Below are 13,796 nucleotides of genomic sequence, written 5' to 3'. Positions count from 1 at the left end.
TAGGTCAAGTTGCATTCTAAGTGGTGCTTTAAGATCCATGTCTGTTTTCTTTTTTTTTAAAATTTATTAAATTTATTTATTTTTGGCTGCATTGGGTCTTTGTTGCTGCGCGCAGGCTTTCTCTAGTTGCGGCGAGCGGGGGCTACTCTTCATTGCGGGCTTCTCACTGCAGTGGCTTCTCTTGTTGCAGAGCATGGGCTCTAGAGCACAGGCTCAGTAGTTGTGGCTCACGGGCTTAGTTGCTCCGCGGCACGTGGGATCTTCCTGGTCCAGGGCTCGAACCCGTGTCCCCTGCATTGGCAGGCAGATTCTTAACCACTCTGCCACCAGGGAAGCCCCACGTCTGTTTTCTTGTTCTTTGAAAGTTTACTCTGAATGAACATCTTCTGATAGGCATTACCAGCAATATGCTAGTGTTACAGTTAAGGATAAAAACAAGGGGATAATATGTGTACTTAAGGAGGATCATTAGTGCTTACACATGCTTTAACTGTTTTAGAAGTAAATTACTTCAGATGTCTCTGTGTGTCTAGTTGGAGGTTTAGTATCTGTTACATGGTTGATTTAACTTTTGCACCAAGATTAATGTCAAAATACAGGAGAAGCAATTATATGAAACAGGCCAGCAGTCTGGGAGTTCTCATTGTAGACATCTGCGGGGGCCCCGCTCTCACCCCGCGCCTTGAGTTGGGCTCTTTATGTTACTGGGCTTATCCCTCCACCGCCACCATCCCCCTCCAGCCACCGCCTTTGGCTCGTTCCGTGCTTCTGCCTTGGTACACGCTCCTTCCAGGACCAGTTACAATCCGCTCTTCACTGAAGCCTTCCAGACAGCCTGTTCCAACATGACGCTCCCCTTCGTCTAACGTGTGTCACGTTTCTCGTTTGTTCCACACAAGCTCGTGTTGGTTTCCAGTCTGCCGTAGGCTGCGCTTTGGTGTTTCTTGGCAAGTCTTATCTCCTTGTGCAGGGGCTGGTTTCTATTTCTTTGGAGACAGAGCAGGTCCTCAATTGGTTCCCACCAGGTTGAATTGAAAGTCTAGCCAGAAGATCACTGCTAAGTGTCAATGTTGTCTGTTTCCATCATATGAAGACACTGTGTTGCGGAAAGGCGGGTGGGGTGTAGAACAGGGAAGGAGAGAAGAAGGGAGGGCAGGTGTCCTACTTTTACTGTGAGGCACTTCAGTGTGTCAGGTGACAGCTTTTGTAACAAATTGGCCACTGAGGTTGACCAATGTGCTGTGTGACTTGTTAGTGTTCTGAACTATCCAGGCAAAGAAAATGAATTCAATGAGAATGAAGAGGTGCTTCTGACTGGTGCAGCTTTCTACCCGAGACAGCGTGATGGAGATCAGGCATGGAGACATCTAGCTGAAGAAAGGAGAGTTTTAGTTGAGGGTCAGAAAGTTGCCAAAGATGGATGGATATCGGTCATTCGTGTTGGGACTAAGCTGCTCTGTTATTCAATAATAACGTCAGTGCAACAGAGGTGGACTCAACACTGAGCACTTGGGGGCGATGACAAAGAAAGGCAGGACCCTGCCCTTGACTGGCTTACAGACTGATGGGCTGGAACTTGTGTGTGGGAGGAATGGGAAGAAAGAGAAATAAAAAAGATACTTTGAATGTAATCTGACAATGCTCCAGGCAGGAAGAGGCATATAGGAGGAGACACATTTGAGACCTTAAACCACCAGGCTGAGGCAGGAGTGTACAGATGGGTTCTCCCGGAGAGGGCTTTTCATGCTGCGCTTAAATCTGAGCAGGAACTTGCACAGGAGGCTGTTCATCCCCGCAGACATTCCCGCTCCTTCTCGTTCTTCAGCCTGTGTGATTCTATTCCCACTACCTGCAATGAGGACCCTCCCTTCCCCCACGTCCTGGGTCTGACACGTCTGCTTCCTGCTAAGAGGCTGCTCAGGTCTCCCTCCTCCGTGAGGGTTCCCACGGAGCCTCACCAGGCTTCCCGTGTCATCTGCTCCCCATCTGTGCCCTCCACTGGGCTCTGCACCCCTTCAGCGTGGGGACCTTATCCTTCCTACACATCCTGCCCTCTACCACCATTCCTGGCTGATGCAGCAGCTCAAACTCTCACTCCTAATGCTGCTACTTGGCCCGAGGCTGCAGAGCTCCAGGGCTGGACTGGGGGGCAGATCTAAGCCCCTTGTGGTCAGGCCATCCTAAAACTGCTGCCCCGTCCCTGAGTCTCTCAGGGCCGTTTAGTGGGGGAACTGAACTCTGTTAGGCCAGCCATTGAGGGGACAGAGTGGCCCAAATGAGTCTGTCTCTCATTGTGCTCTCACAGAGCCATGACCTTGATTTTAGAGCAACCTCAACTGTATTGCAGAGGGTTAGCTCTGTGCCTTATTCTCTAGTCTCAGCACTAAAGAAGCATCTGTCAAACAGCTACTATGAAAGCGAAAAAGCATCATGGGTAAGTTCTGAACAAGTGTAAGTTCATATCTTCACGACCAGAACCTTGAATGGTAGCCAGCGTGGTTTGAGATGAATGAAGCCGGATGCCTTAGATAAGTGCCCTGTGAGACTCCTGAGAGGGCGCTGGGCGAAGAGAGAGCCCCTGTGTCTTTGGTGGGCTGTTGATAATGATGGAGAATGTCCTGTGCCTCTTGTTCCCTCCCAGAGTGCTGAGCAGATCGCCGCGCTCTGTAGGAGTTATAACGACACCCAGACCAACGGCATGGAAGGACCAAGGGAGAGTCAGGACCCGCCTCCGAGGCCGCTGGCTCGCCACCTCTCAGATGCAGATCGCCTCCGAAAAGTCATCCAGGAGCTCATGGACACAGAGAAGTCCTATGTGAAGGTAACAGAAGATGCTGTCACAATTTCCTGCTCCCCTCGTGTGACAGCTAGTTGTATGTATGTTGGCAGGGGTCTCGAGGTATCTGCCGGGGACCCTGCCACTCACGAGGGAGATGCCTGCTCCTTGAAGTGGCGAGTTGCTGAAGGCAAGGGCGAGAGGACGGAAGAGCTGAGAGGGCTTGCAAAAATGAGATTCCCCGGTCGTTTTGTTACCAAGGTAGCTTTCACTATGGAAACAGATGTTCTGGTTTGTCATTTGCAATCTGTGAGAAGGGGCCTGTACCGGTTTAGGGAAAGGGAGAACGGAGATCACTTTGGGTGATGAGGAGCCAGGGAACAGCTTGTCTGCAAGCAGCTGCTGGTACGGGCTCCGGAGCGCAGGCGGCCACCGCGCGGGACAGAGCCCCGCGGTGGAGGTGCCGGGCATCTCGCAGGCGTCCCCAGCCATCACACGGAGCAGCGGCCGAACCTTTCGCTGCCCGGGGAGTTCATTTATTCATCTCAGAGGCTTCAGTTAGTAGTCGGAGAAACATTTTACAAAAAATGCAGGTGCCTGGGAAGACAGAGTTCTTTTGCTTTAAGTACTTGCTGACGGTTTGGAATGGTTTTAAACTCATTTCATGGGCCAATTGCTGGCAGCAGCGTGGGAGCTGAGAATCCAGGCCTGGCCTTGCCTTCACCTGCTGCAGTGGCCTTGGGCGGCTCCTTCCAAGCCCCTCGTCTGGGGTCTGAGACAGGGGTGTTCTTGTTCTAGCTCTAACACACTGTGTCCGTGAATTAGGCCTTGGCGCGCGCGCGTGCACACACACACACACACACACACACGCACACACGCACACACACACACACACCTCACCTCCTTTCTCCACGAGACTTATCTGAGCTTCCCCTTTCATTAACATCACTGTCATTTTATCTGAACTTTGCCAAAAGCCTCATTCACAGGCAGCCCAGGAGAATTACCCATAGCCTCTTCTTTTGGTCCCGTAGGGGAGAAAGGAAAACTGCAGAGACGGCAGTTTCATTTCATTTCCCACTGTGTCTTTTCCTGCATCGAATGTGGGGAGATGAAGTGAACATCCAGGGGCTTCCGACAGTGACCTTGCCCAGCAGCTGTGTGCGCTGTGGCAGCTTGATGATGGCCGTGGTGTCCTCACCTGCAGGGTCGAGGGCATAGTTGAGAGCGGAATCCAAGTCCCTTTTTATTTTTGTCACTGCTGTCGTTATACTTTACTGTTAGACACTTTGAACGGGAGGGCCACTGCATCGTGACGCTGGTCTAGGACTGAGATGGATGCTCTGGGCGAAGTGCATACAAAGGATGGCTCTCCCTTCTCTCTGCGAGAGTCCTGCCCTTTGTCTCCTTGGGGCCCCCATGTTGCGGCTCTGGCTCCGCGGCTCAGCGAGGCCTCCCTCGGTGTGTCACTGCTCCTGGGTGGCAGTGACCAGCGCAGGGAGGGACCACAGGCCACCTCTGCCTCTGACAAAATAACCAGCGCCTGGTGCCTATGGTGATTCACACACACACACACCTTTTTCATTTTTTAATTTCTTTTTGTTGCTGACATTCCACATGGACTTTTACTTGTTCTGTAACCTGGACCTCTGCCCATGACTTGGCGTCTTCAGCATTCACGTGTTCCCTGAGATAAGATTCGGTGACTTCTCACCTCTCCCTGCTCTGCAGCAGCCGCCGTGGGGTCTGGGGAGGTCGGGAAGGCCAGGGCGGATTTGACTGTGAAGCACTCAGTGTCACAGGCCTGTCCACTTGCTCTCAGGACCTACACCACAAGGTTCTGGAGGCTTCTGGCTTTACCAAGCTCTCCAGAACTGGATTTCTCCATTGTAAAATGAGGCAGACATAGTCACCTACTTCTCATAGTTTGGGACTCAAAATTCTTCAGAATAAATGAAACAAGAAAAAGAAATCTTTTCTATCACTAAATTATATCCTGATCTTGGCTTCAAATTATTTAAAAAAAACCTTTATCTAAAGAGTTTTGTAAATACAGTCAACTCCCACTCTTGTGTACTGTTGGAGCCCAGTTTACTGGAGATTCAAAGATGGCCTAGACTGTAAACATTATGACTGCTCATCTTCAGAAATTTTTTCTTGCATTTGAGCATGGGAGTTTGAAATTCTGCTCATGCGTCAGCCCCAAAGCTGAAGAGCTCTCCAGATCTTGCCCTGTCCGTGTCAGCTCAGGTGTCCATGCTGGAGCTGTCACCTTGCTCTTTGAGGCAGAGAAGGAAGCCAGGTCGGCCAGCGGATGTGGCCACACCTGGCCAGAACTCACTTCTCTGAAGGGAAATGAGTGTTCCTGCTGCAGCAGCCGAAAGAAAGATCCTGGTTCTGCCAATAAGATATTCAAATACACAGAGTAGGTGATCAAGCTATAAAGAAAAATGTGGAGTCCAGCTGCTGGTCGCATTGTGTTGTTAACCTCTCTGCATTAGGTGAGCAGGAGCCACCACTTTCAGGGCCAAGCGTTTCAACCAGACATAAACTTCATCGTTACTAATGCGAGTCTGAGCTGCAGCCCGGGCTGCTGGAAACGCTTGGGTATTTTGGAGACTTAAGGGTTAAAGACTTTCTTCTTCTGTATTTCAGGATCTGAGCTGCCTCTTTGACTTATACTTGGAGCCACTTCAAAGTGAGACCTTTCTTACCCAAGATGAGGTAAATACCTTCCCTTAGTCCATTGAACCATAGGTTAGTCTCAGTTTGCCTTTTAGCAGACCTAGATTTTATCTACTGATCCCCAAAGAACATTTGAGACTTCAGGATCTTCAGAGAGACCCAAGCGTGGCCTCCTTCAAAGCCATTTATGTGGCCTCCATCCCGTGAAACACAGTGGCAAGAGTTCTAAATGACCGTGCCCCTTTTGTAGTAGAAGGTGTCCTCCAAATTACTTTTTAATACATGACTTTTTAATGTTAAATCACAGTAATTAGTTCTTTCCATTTTCCCCCCAGTTTGAATTCTGAAAACTTGACATCCACTTCAAATTATTTTAGTATTACAGAGACCGGGGCAGTAAAAGTCTCTGTGTATGAGCTATATCCCCTACTGAATATGCCGTCTTCTTTAAAGGCTTCACTTCTGTCTCCTTCTTGGTGAATGACTTGTGATTCATTTGTGCATCTGGGACTTAGAGTGGTGTCTAGGTCTTCATCGCTAATACCCTCTTTTCAAATTCTGATCTTCATGTAGATGGAGTCACTTTTTGGAAGTTTGCCAGAGATGCTTGAATTTCAAAAGGTATTTCTGGAGACTCTGGAGGATGGGATTTCAGCATCATCTGACTTTAACATACTTGAAACCCCCTCGCAGTTTAGAGTAAGTATTTTAGACTTAGGTTTAAAGCAAAAATAGGTGGGAACAGTGCAAAATTCTCCCTTTGAAGAGAAAGTGTTGTCCCTTGACTATTGAAAAGATAAGTTTAGCGCTCTCATTGCATGGCTTTCCTCTGGCAGGTGGTAAAAGAAGGCTCCATTCCTCCCTAGAGTAAACGCTCTGCGACTCAGACGTCTGGGCAGCGCAGCTTTTATGGGGTCTGCCTGCTGTGGACATGCACGCTCCTTACTCAGCTCTACAGGAGGATCTGTAGGGCGATTGCTTCTGAGGCAGGAGCACCTACTGCATCCGATTCTGCATCTCTGGTCATGTGACCCTGGGAGGAGAGCCTAGGTTCTCACTGGGTCTGAGAGAGCCTCCTCTTCTATGCAGCCCTGTCTCCAGTGCGGCCATCGGTGACTGGCAAGAGGTCCCTCCAGGGAAGGACAGGCGGAAGGCGGTAGAAAGGGACCAAGGAAGTACATAGCAAGCATCATTCGTCCCAAGTAATGCAGAGTCAGCTTTATTAATTAGCCTCTCAGATTATTTATATCCCACCGTGTCAGATGTATTTTTTATAGAACTTTCTTTCTTGTCCTTGATTGAGCACTGTGTCAATAGGCTCTGCTGCCAGAAACTTCTCAACCAAACTGAAGCTCTTTGATTCAGACGCCCGGGCTGTTCTCCGTCTACTGGGCAAATGGGGCCGCCCTGGGCTGCTTTTAGTCAGTGCCTTCCCCGAGGCATTAGTGCTCTGGTGTCCGAAAGACAAATGCCGTGGAGACAGCAAAGCGGTCAGGAACCATGCCCGAGCCAGCAGACAGACATTGATTAAACCACGCCTGATGTAACTTTTCCTCTTTCCTTCTAGAAACTACTGTTTTCCCTTGGAGGCTCTTTCCTTTATTACGCGGACCACTTTAAACTGTATAGCGGATTCTGTGCTAATCATATTAAAGTACAGAAGGTTCTAGAGAGGGGTAAGTTGCTCATACCTTTTATAGCTATACTGTTGAAATTGTAATTGTTAATAAAATCCCACACGCAGCAACGAAGTTCCCACATGCTGCAACTAAAGACCCAGCGCAGCCAAATAAATAAATAAATAAATAAATAAATAAATAAATATATACTTTTTAAAAAAGTAAATTTGTATTCATCAAGTAGGGATAAGTGTAATTTTAATGGATTATGCTCCATTGTTGGCCTTGAAATTGACAAACATTAAGTTTTCAGTTTATTTCAGTGTCCTGGTGACAGTGAATGTGTGTACCAAACAGCAGAGATGTTGCTTTGCCATGTGTCACTTTGCTGTTAAATTGCATCTGGATTCTTTTTTCACCAAATGCCTTGCTCTAAAAACTTTTAACCAACCATATAAGCCGCTGGAGGGGGTAGAAAGCAATGTATGCCATTATCTTTCTTTCTTTTTTAAAAAAATTAATAATTAATTAATTTATTTTTATTTTTGGCTGTGTTGGGTCTTCATTGCTACGCGCGGGCTGTCTAGTTGCGGCGAGTGGGGGCTACTCTTTTTTGTGGTGCGCGGGCTTCTCATTGCGGTGGCTTCTCTTGTTGTGGAGCACGGGCTCTTGGCCTGTGGGCTTCAGTAGTTGTGGCTCGCAGGCTCTAGAGCACAGGCTCAATAGTTATGGCTCGTGAGCTCTAGAGCGCAGGCTCAGTCGTTGTAGAGCACGGGCTTAGTTGCTCCGCGGCATGTGGGATCTTCCCAGACCAGGGCTCAAACCCGTGTACCCTGTATTGGCAGGCGGATTCTTAACCATTGCACCACCAGGGAAGTCCCTTCTTTCCTTCTCGTTAACCTTCTTCTTAAGCCCGAGGATCCACTGCAACAAACCACCACCAAACAACAACCACCAAACTCACAAGAAGTGTGTTAACTAAAATTAAAGCCTCTTTGGTAAAACGGGTGCGTATCACAGGCCATATTCTGTCACTGAAGTACCTTTCGTCTCTTCACATTGTTATCATCTTATTTTATTGACTTTAATTGAAGATTTTTATTTTTTTGAAGTCCAAGTGGACCTGGGTGACCAACCTGCATTGCTGTTCCCCTTCATGTCAAGAGCAAACATTGCTCTGTGGAGCTAGCGAGATGCCTGAGCTTTGGCCGCCGACTTGCAGGGGGTCAGCTTGGGGGCAGGTGGCCAACACATTGATCTGCCTGGGCTTTCAGTGACGGGCCGGCCAGTCAGCCCATCCTGGGGAGCGCATTCAGAGATCTGATGGCAGCAGTGACCTTCTCCAGGTGTAGGAGTGCTGGGGGGAGTTTTTGTGCCGCAGTCACCATCACTGTTGTCATCAACCCGGTGTTTGAGCTATTCCTGTAATAACCTGTTGACAAAAATAATCAATCAGCAATCTATAGTAGGAATAGAAAAGAGTTTTATTTGAGCCAGACTGAGGAGTACAGCCCAGCAGACAGCTTCTCTGATTACGCTGAGGATCTGCTCCGGAGAAGCAGGGCTGTCAGCACAGTTTCATGTCTTGTCAGAACAAAGAGCATCAAACAAGTCAGGGATACATTCCTTCAAGATTTCAGGAAAACCAGATCAGCACGTACACAGCCAGTCGGTATGGCCTTGGCACCTGGGAAGGAAGTCTTATCATGGAAGGAGGACCAGCACTGGCATCCCAGGAAGGGAGGCATTTAATCTTTAATTTTAACATGGACATTCTTTACTTCTGGTCAGTGCACCCTTTTCTCTAATAATTAAAGCAGATGTACAGTGTATGTTTGCTAGGCCACAAACAGGCTGTTTTAGTTACATTAAATTCAAGTTAACTCATGTATAAGCCAGAACGACTTCCCCAGACCTCAATATGTGAACATTTCTTTTATCACACCCTAAACTAGCAATGCTCAACTGAGGTTTTGTTATTACCAAAGGCTTCTTTCAGTCATCACACACCTCTTTAGGTATGAGATTAGAATTCTCGGATTCGTCTCTTGCAGAAGATATTTTTCTATCCCATTCTTTGGAATTCTCATTTCTGGGGCAGAGATGAGAGGAGGCCTTTAAGCTCAAGGTCATGAGCAGCAGTAATTCAGTCTGCACGGAGAGCATCAAACAAATACAGGTCCCCAGGGGTTGTTCCTGTTCTGCATGGGTCCTACAGTGGAAGGCGTCTTACGAAAATATATGTAATCCTATTTAAGGTCACCTGAACTGTCTCCAGGGAAGGTCACCAGGCTACCTCCATTTTCTCAGGTGTACCGGGAAATAGGATCTGAACCTACTGAAGCTTAAACTGTTATAAATTCCCAGGATAAAAAGTGACTTCCCCAGGACTTGAATGCCTTCTTCAGAGTTAAGATTGGCCTCGTGTAGTTCACTCCCGTTATGATTTGCCCAGTGAATCAGGGCTGTCTTGCATGACGATGGCGAGTGTTTGAGGGGATTCTGTACTGGAACTTTTTTAGTTGTGTCAACAGGGAAGTAGGAGCCAAGCTACATTCCAAGCCCTTTCTGTCATCAAATGCTCCTTAATGGCATTGCCAGAACGAATCCGGAGTTTGCTCTTCCGTGTTTCTTTTTCAGAACTGGGGAATGGCCTCTCTGTACTGTCGTGGAGGGAGCGTAGGGTTCATCCAGACACTGATGGTGTTTAGCCAGGTCCACTGATGCAGCTCTGCCATTTGGTTTAAATCCTAGGACAGGCTCGAGTTGAAAAAGGGAAGTCTTGGAGTGCTTCAGGTCAACAAGACAGAGCCCAATCTGTCTTCTCTAGTTCTTTAAACCAGAAAGAACTAGTTTCCTCCCATGGACACCTTCTTATCGACAGTGTAGTAAATTAAAAGCATACCAGTGGTTTGCTCAATTCCTTCTTTGCCACAAGGATGAAGGATCATCTCACCGTCCACTTTGTCTAGTAGCCACATTCAAAATGGTACTGCATCTCCTACAAGTTATATTTTGCCTCTGTACAAAACCCCAAGTAAAGATTTGTTTTCATCCAAATTGACTGAATTCCGACAGCTGGTCAACCAGTGCCAGCAGGTGGAATCCAAAGCAACAGCTGGGGTGTCCACTGGCACCCTCAAAACTGAAAGCACTTGGGTTCATATGTGTACCTTCGTGACACGGAACAGAGAGGTGGTTTTCACTACCCAGAGGGGTCTGAACCTGGTGGAAGGTTTAGATTGCTTGGAACTGTAGAGATGGAGGCTGCAGTGCTTATCAACTTATTTTTAAAGGAAAAAAAAGCTTGCTTTACAGATAGCCCTCAAGTGTATAGAATAAGAAACAATCTGTGCTAGGTCAGTGAAAAAGAAATACTGGTTTGTTTTGCTGTATGAATCTTTTGGGGGCTATGGCATAGGGTTTGGATACACTGTTTTGTGGCTTTATGAATTGTCTGAAACTCACTTTTTCGGCACCTATACCAGTCTCTCTCATGGGTATGCATGTGAATGCGCCTTTAACGTCAGACCCTCCTGCATTTTGACTCGATGTTCCTCTTTGGCGTGTGGCTGGAACTCTTCTGGCAGCCTATAAGCTCCCTTAAGCTCTCATGGGATTCATCACAGAGCGGCGGTGCTGAATCCACCTTGACAGCCGACCCACGGGTGCATCCGGGTTTTTCTTGAAGGATGTCACTCGGAGGACTGTCGAGGTGGATCGTCTGTAATTCCATTAAAACCTACATGAAGTAGAGTTTACTTCATCCTCCTGTGCTCTTCTAAGGGTCTTTTAATGCATCTGCTTGTAGCTAAAACTGATAAAGCCTTCAAGGCTTTCCTGGACGCCCGGAACCCCACCAAGCAGCACTCCTCCACGCTGGAGTCTTACCTCATCAAGCCCGTCCAGCGGGTGCTCAAGTACCCGCTGCTGCTCAAGGAGCTCGTGTCCCTGACAGACCACGAGAGCGAAGAGCACCATCACCTGACAGGTGAGAAGCGGGGGCCCAGGTCGTGACGGGGCCGCCGCCACCCGCCAGGCCGCGCGCTCCCCTCCTCCCCGGCTTGCTTTCACGTTCTGGAACATTTGTCGTCAGTACTGTGACTGTTAACCTTAGGTATCAGTTTAGTACGTGAAAATAGCCAGGTAGCATGGCCATCCCTGTAGGTGGGCAAAATATTTTGGCAAAAATTCTCTCACTGGAATAGCCTCTGGAGGGATGTGTCCATTTTCATTTTTCAAAGGAGATAATTTAAGCTCAGTGAGTTGAAATAAATTACTTCAGGTCACGTGGTTAACAAACAACCAGTGCTGCCAGGACCAAAACCCCGGCCTGTTTTCCTACAACTTTGTGAAGTTTTGTGTTGTTTGCTGCCCAAGTGCCGCTGATCAAATATGTTGTGTGAGGCGCCACCTTGTGGACGGCTCTGAGCAGAGCCTGACTCTGAAACCAACTCCCGAGGACCCGTGAAGCTTTACGGCTGACGCGGAGGGGTCTTCTTTTGTAACCTCAGAAATTATTGGCCTAAGATACAAATTTGTCAGATACACAAAGCCCCTCACTTTGATAGTAAATAGAGTATCCGTTAAAGAGCTGCTGTTTGGATTGCAGAGAAAGAGTGATTTGTTCTCCACATGTCAAAGCTAGGAGGTCCAGTTACGGTACCTGTAGTAAAGCACATGGAGAGGGAAACAAACTTATTAATAAATATTAGTATTACTGAATAGCAAACACCAAGAAGAGTGTAAATGAAACTAGCTGTTTTTCTGTGACAAGCATACTTTTGTATCATAAGTAATGAGGATAATTTTTTTGTATGAAAGTTAAAGCTTATACATAAATGACACAAATTATGATTAGCATTCAAATACTGTGTGAATAGTTCACTTTGCATTAAGATGATCTTTAAAAGGGGTTAAAAAACTGCCTTCCCATCGTCCCTCCAGACTGAAATAAAATACCAGATCAGAAGAACAAAGTATGAAAAATAGTGAATTTGGAGGTGACTTGAAATTTTCTTTTTGCCTTTGATAAAATCATTTTGTCCCACGCATAAATACAAACAATTGCTCTGGGAACTGGGCATTTACAGAGGCTCTTGCAAGTTCTTGTTAAGAAAATTGTCATTGATCACTATTCCACTAAATGGTCCAGGAGAGGCAAAGTTTAAAAAAGCAGGTATCCTGTGGCCAGTCAGCCTCGGATTTTAATTCTGGCTCCACTCCTTACGTCTGTCTTTGGAAGTCTGGCAAAAAACTGAACCCCTCTGCACCTGAGTTTTCTCATCTGTAAAATGGGATTGATAACAGGTCCTACAGTCATCGAGTTACTGTGGGGATTAAATGAGATGCTTCACATAAATCGCCTAATAGAACATGCCAAATAGGAAGTGCTCAATAAATAGCTGTTATTATTAGTGATACTTTTTACTTGTACTCTGCCTCATTTCAAAGAGAATTTGAGGTGGAAGATAATTCTACTGTTCTTCATGATTATAACTAGATTGCCATGGGCTCTTTGCATCATACCTGAATGATGCTGCTCTTAGTAAGAACTGGTCTCGGATTCTGCCCTGAATCTTGAGCTTTTTCATTATTGCTGTTGGGTAGGATTTCAAACAGACCAAAATTATAAAATAAATATGATTGCATATTTTGCAGAAGCACTAAAGGCAATGGAAAAAGTAGCAAGCCACATCAACGAGATGCAGAAGATATATGAGGATTACGGGACGGTGTTTGACCAGCTGGTAGCAGAGCAGAGCGGAACAGAGAAGGAGGTCAGTAGGACTTCCGGATTCCGAGAGGCTGAATGCCGGTGACCACTGGATCTGGAGGTGACCTCCAGACCAGGTCATGCTGTTAGGGATTTCCTGCAGGAGAAAATGCCTAAAATTTTCTTTTTGATCTTAATGCTTATAACAAGCCTCACAACTTAGGTATAAATGTAACATAAAATTGATTACATTGGTTTAAAAATATAACCTTATGTCCGGTTAATATCGTATTAAAAAAAGAAGAAGTATCTCTGAGCTCGTATCTGTACCTCTTCCTGCTTTCCCGTGGAGTGTGAGGTTAGGACAGATCCCAGAGGCCGGAACATAAATGGAGAGCTGGCTGGCGGGGCTAGGATGGATAAAGGCAGCGGCAGTCAGCATGTGGAGAGAATTAAGGGCTTTTCCTTTGTGTTTTTTTCTTTTCTAACCTCAAATATTGGTGGCTACCTCCTTACTTATAAAAGTAGTTTAAGTGGAACTTGACAATTTCTCTATTTTTCTTCTCTGGCCGGATTACTAAATTTAGAATTTTGAGCTTTAAAAAGCCTACATATAAGAAGCAATATAATTTAAATAGAAAAAGGCAAGAACAGAAAACAGCTGGAGTTTAGTTTTTTTTAATTATTACAATCAGTTTCAACTTTGGTACCTCTTTTATTAGCAGGCCTAATGTGCTTTTGGGATTAGAGGCGGTGAGCATACTAGGTCTTGGATGAAATGTTAACAAAGGCACTTGGGATGAACCTTGACACTGGGGTGGAAGGAATGCCATCCCACAGGGCAGGAGGCATGTCTCACCCACAATGTGTGCATCGGAGCAAAACGCCTTTGCGTTTATTTTTCAAACAGTTTGATGCTTAGCTCATATTTTCAAAACCGCTACTACTTAAGGCCCCATGTTTACAGGAACCATAAAAATCAAAGTGAACGTTACTTGTG

General features: G+C 46.5%; 1 protein-coding gene across 4 annotated transcripts in view; it reads left to right on the top strand.

Annotated features, from left to right (window-relative positions):
- The window catches only part of TIAM2 (TIAM Rac1 associated GEF 2), a 230,507-nt gene that overhangs the window by 210,815 nt on the left and 5,896 nt on the right, over positions 1-13,796 (top strand). For all 4 annotated transcript variants that reach the window (XM_036871919.1, XM_036871916.1, XM_036871918.1 and 1 more), the window contains 6 exons: positions 2,642-2,821; positions 5,432-5,500; positions 6,035-6,160; positions 7,029-7,137; positions 10,892-11,071; positions 12,742-12,860. In XM_036871919.1, the coding sequence (XP_036727814.1) occupies positions 2,642-2,821; positions 5,432-5,500; positions 6,035-6,160; positions 7,029-7,137; positions 10,892-11,071; positions 12,742-12,860 (783 nt within the window). The remainder of the gene's footprint in view (positions 1-2,641; positions 2,822-5,431; positions 5,501-6,034; positions 6,161-7,028; positions 7,138-10,891; positions 11,072-12,741; positions 12,861-13,796) is intronic.

The sequence above is a fragment of the Balaenoptera musculus genome, chromosome 12 (assembly GCF_009873245.2).
Source record: "Balaenoptera musculus isolate JJ_BM4_2016_0621 chromosome 12, mBalMus1.pri.v3, whole genome shotgun sequence".
Classification (NCBI taxonomy): Eukaryota; Metazoa; Chordata; class Mammalia; order Artiodactyla; family Balaenopteridae; genus Balaenoptera; species Balaenoptera musculus.
This window is presented reverse-complemented; position numbering and strand designations above follow the sequence as displayed.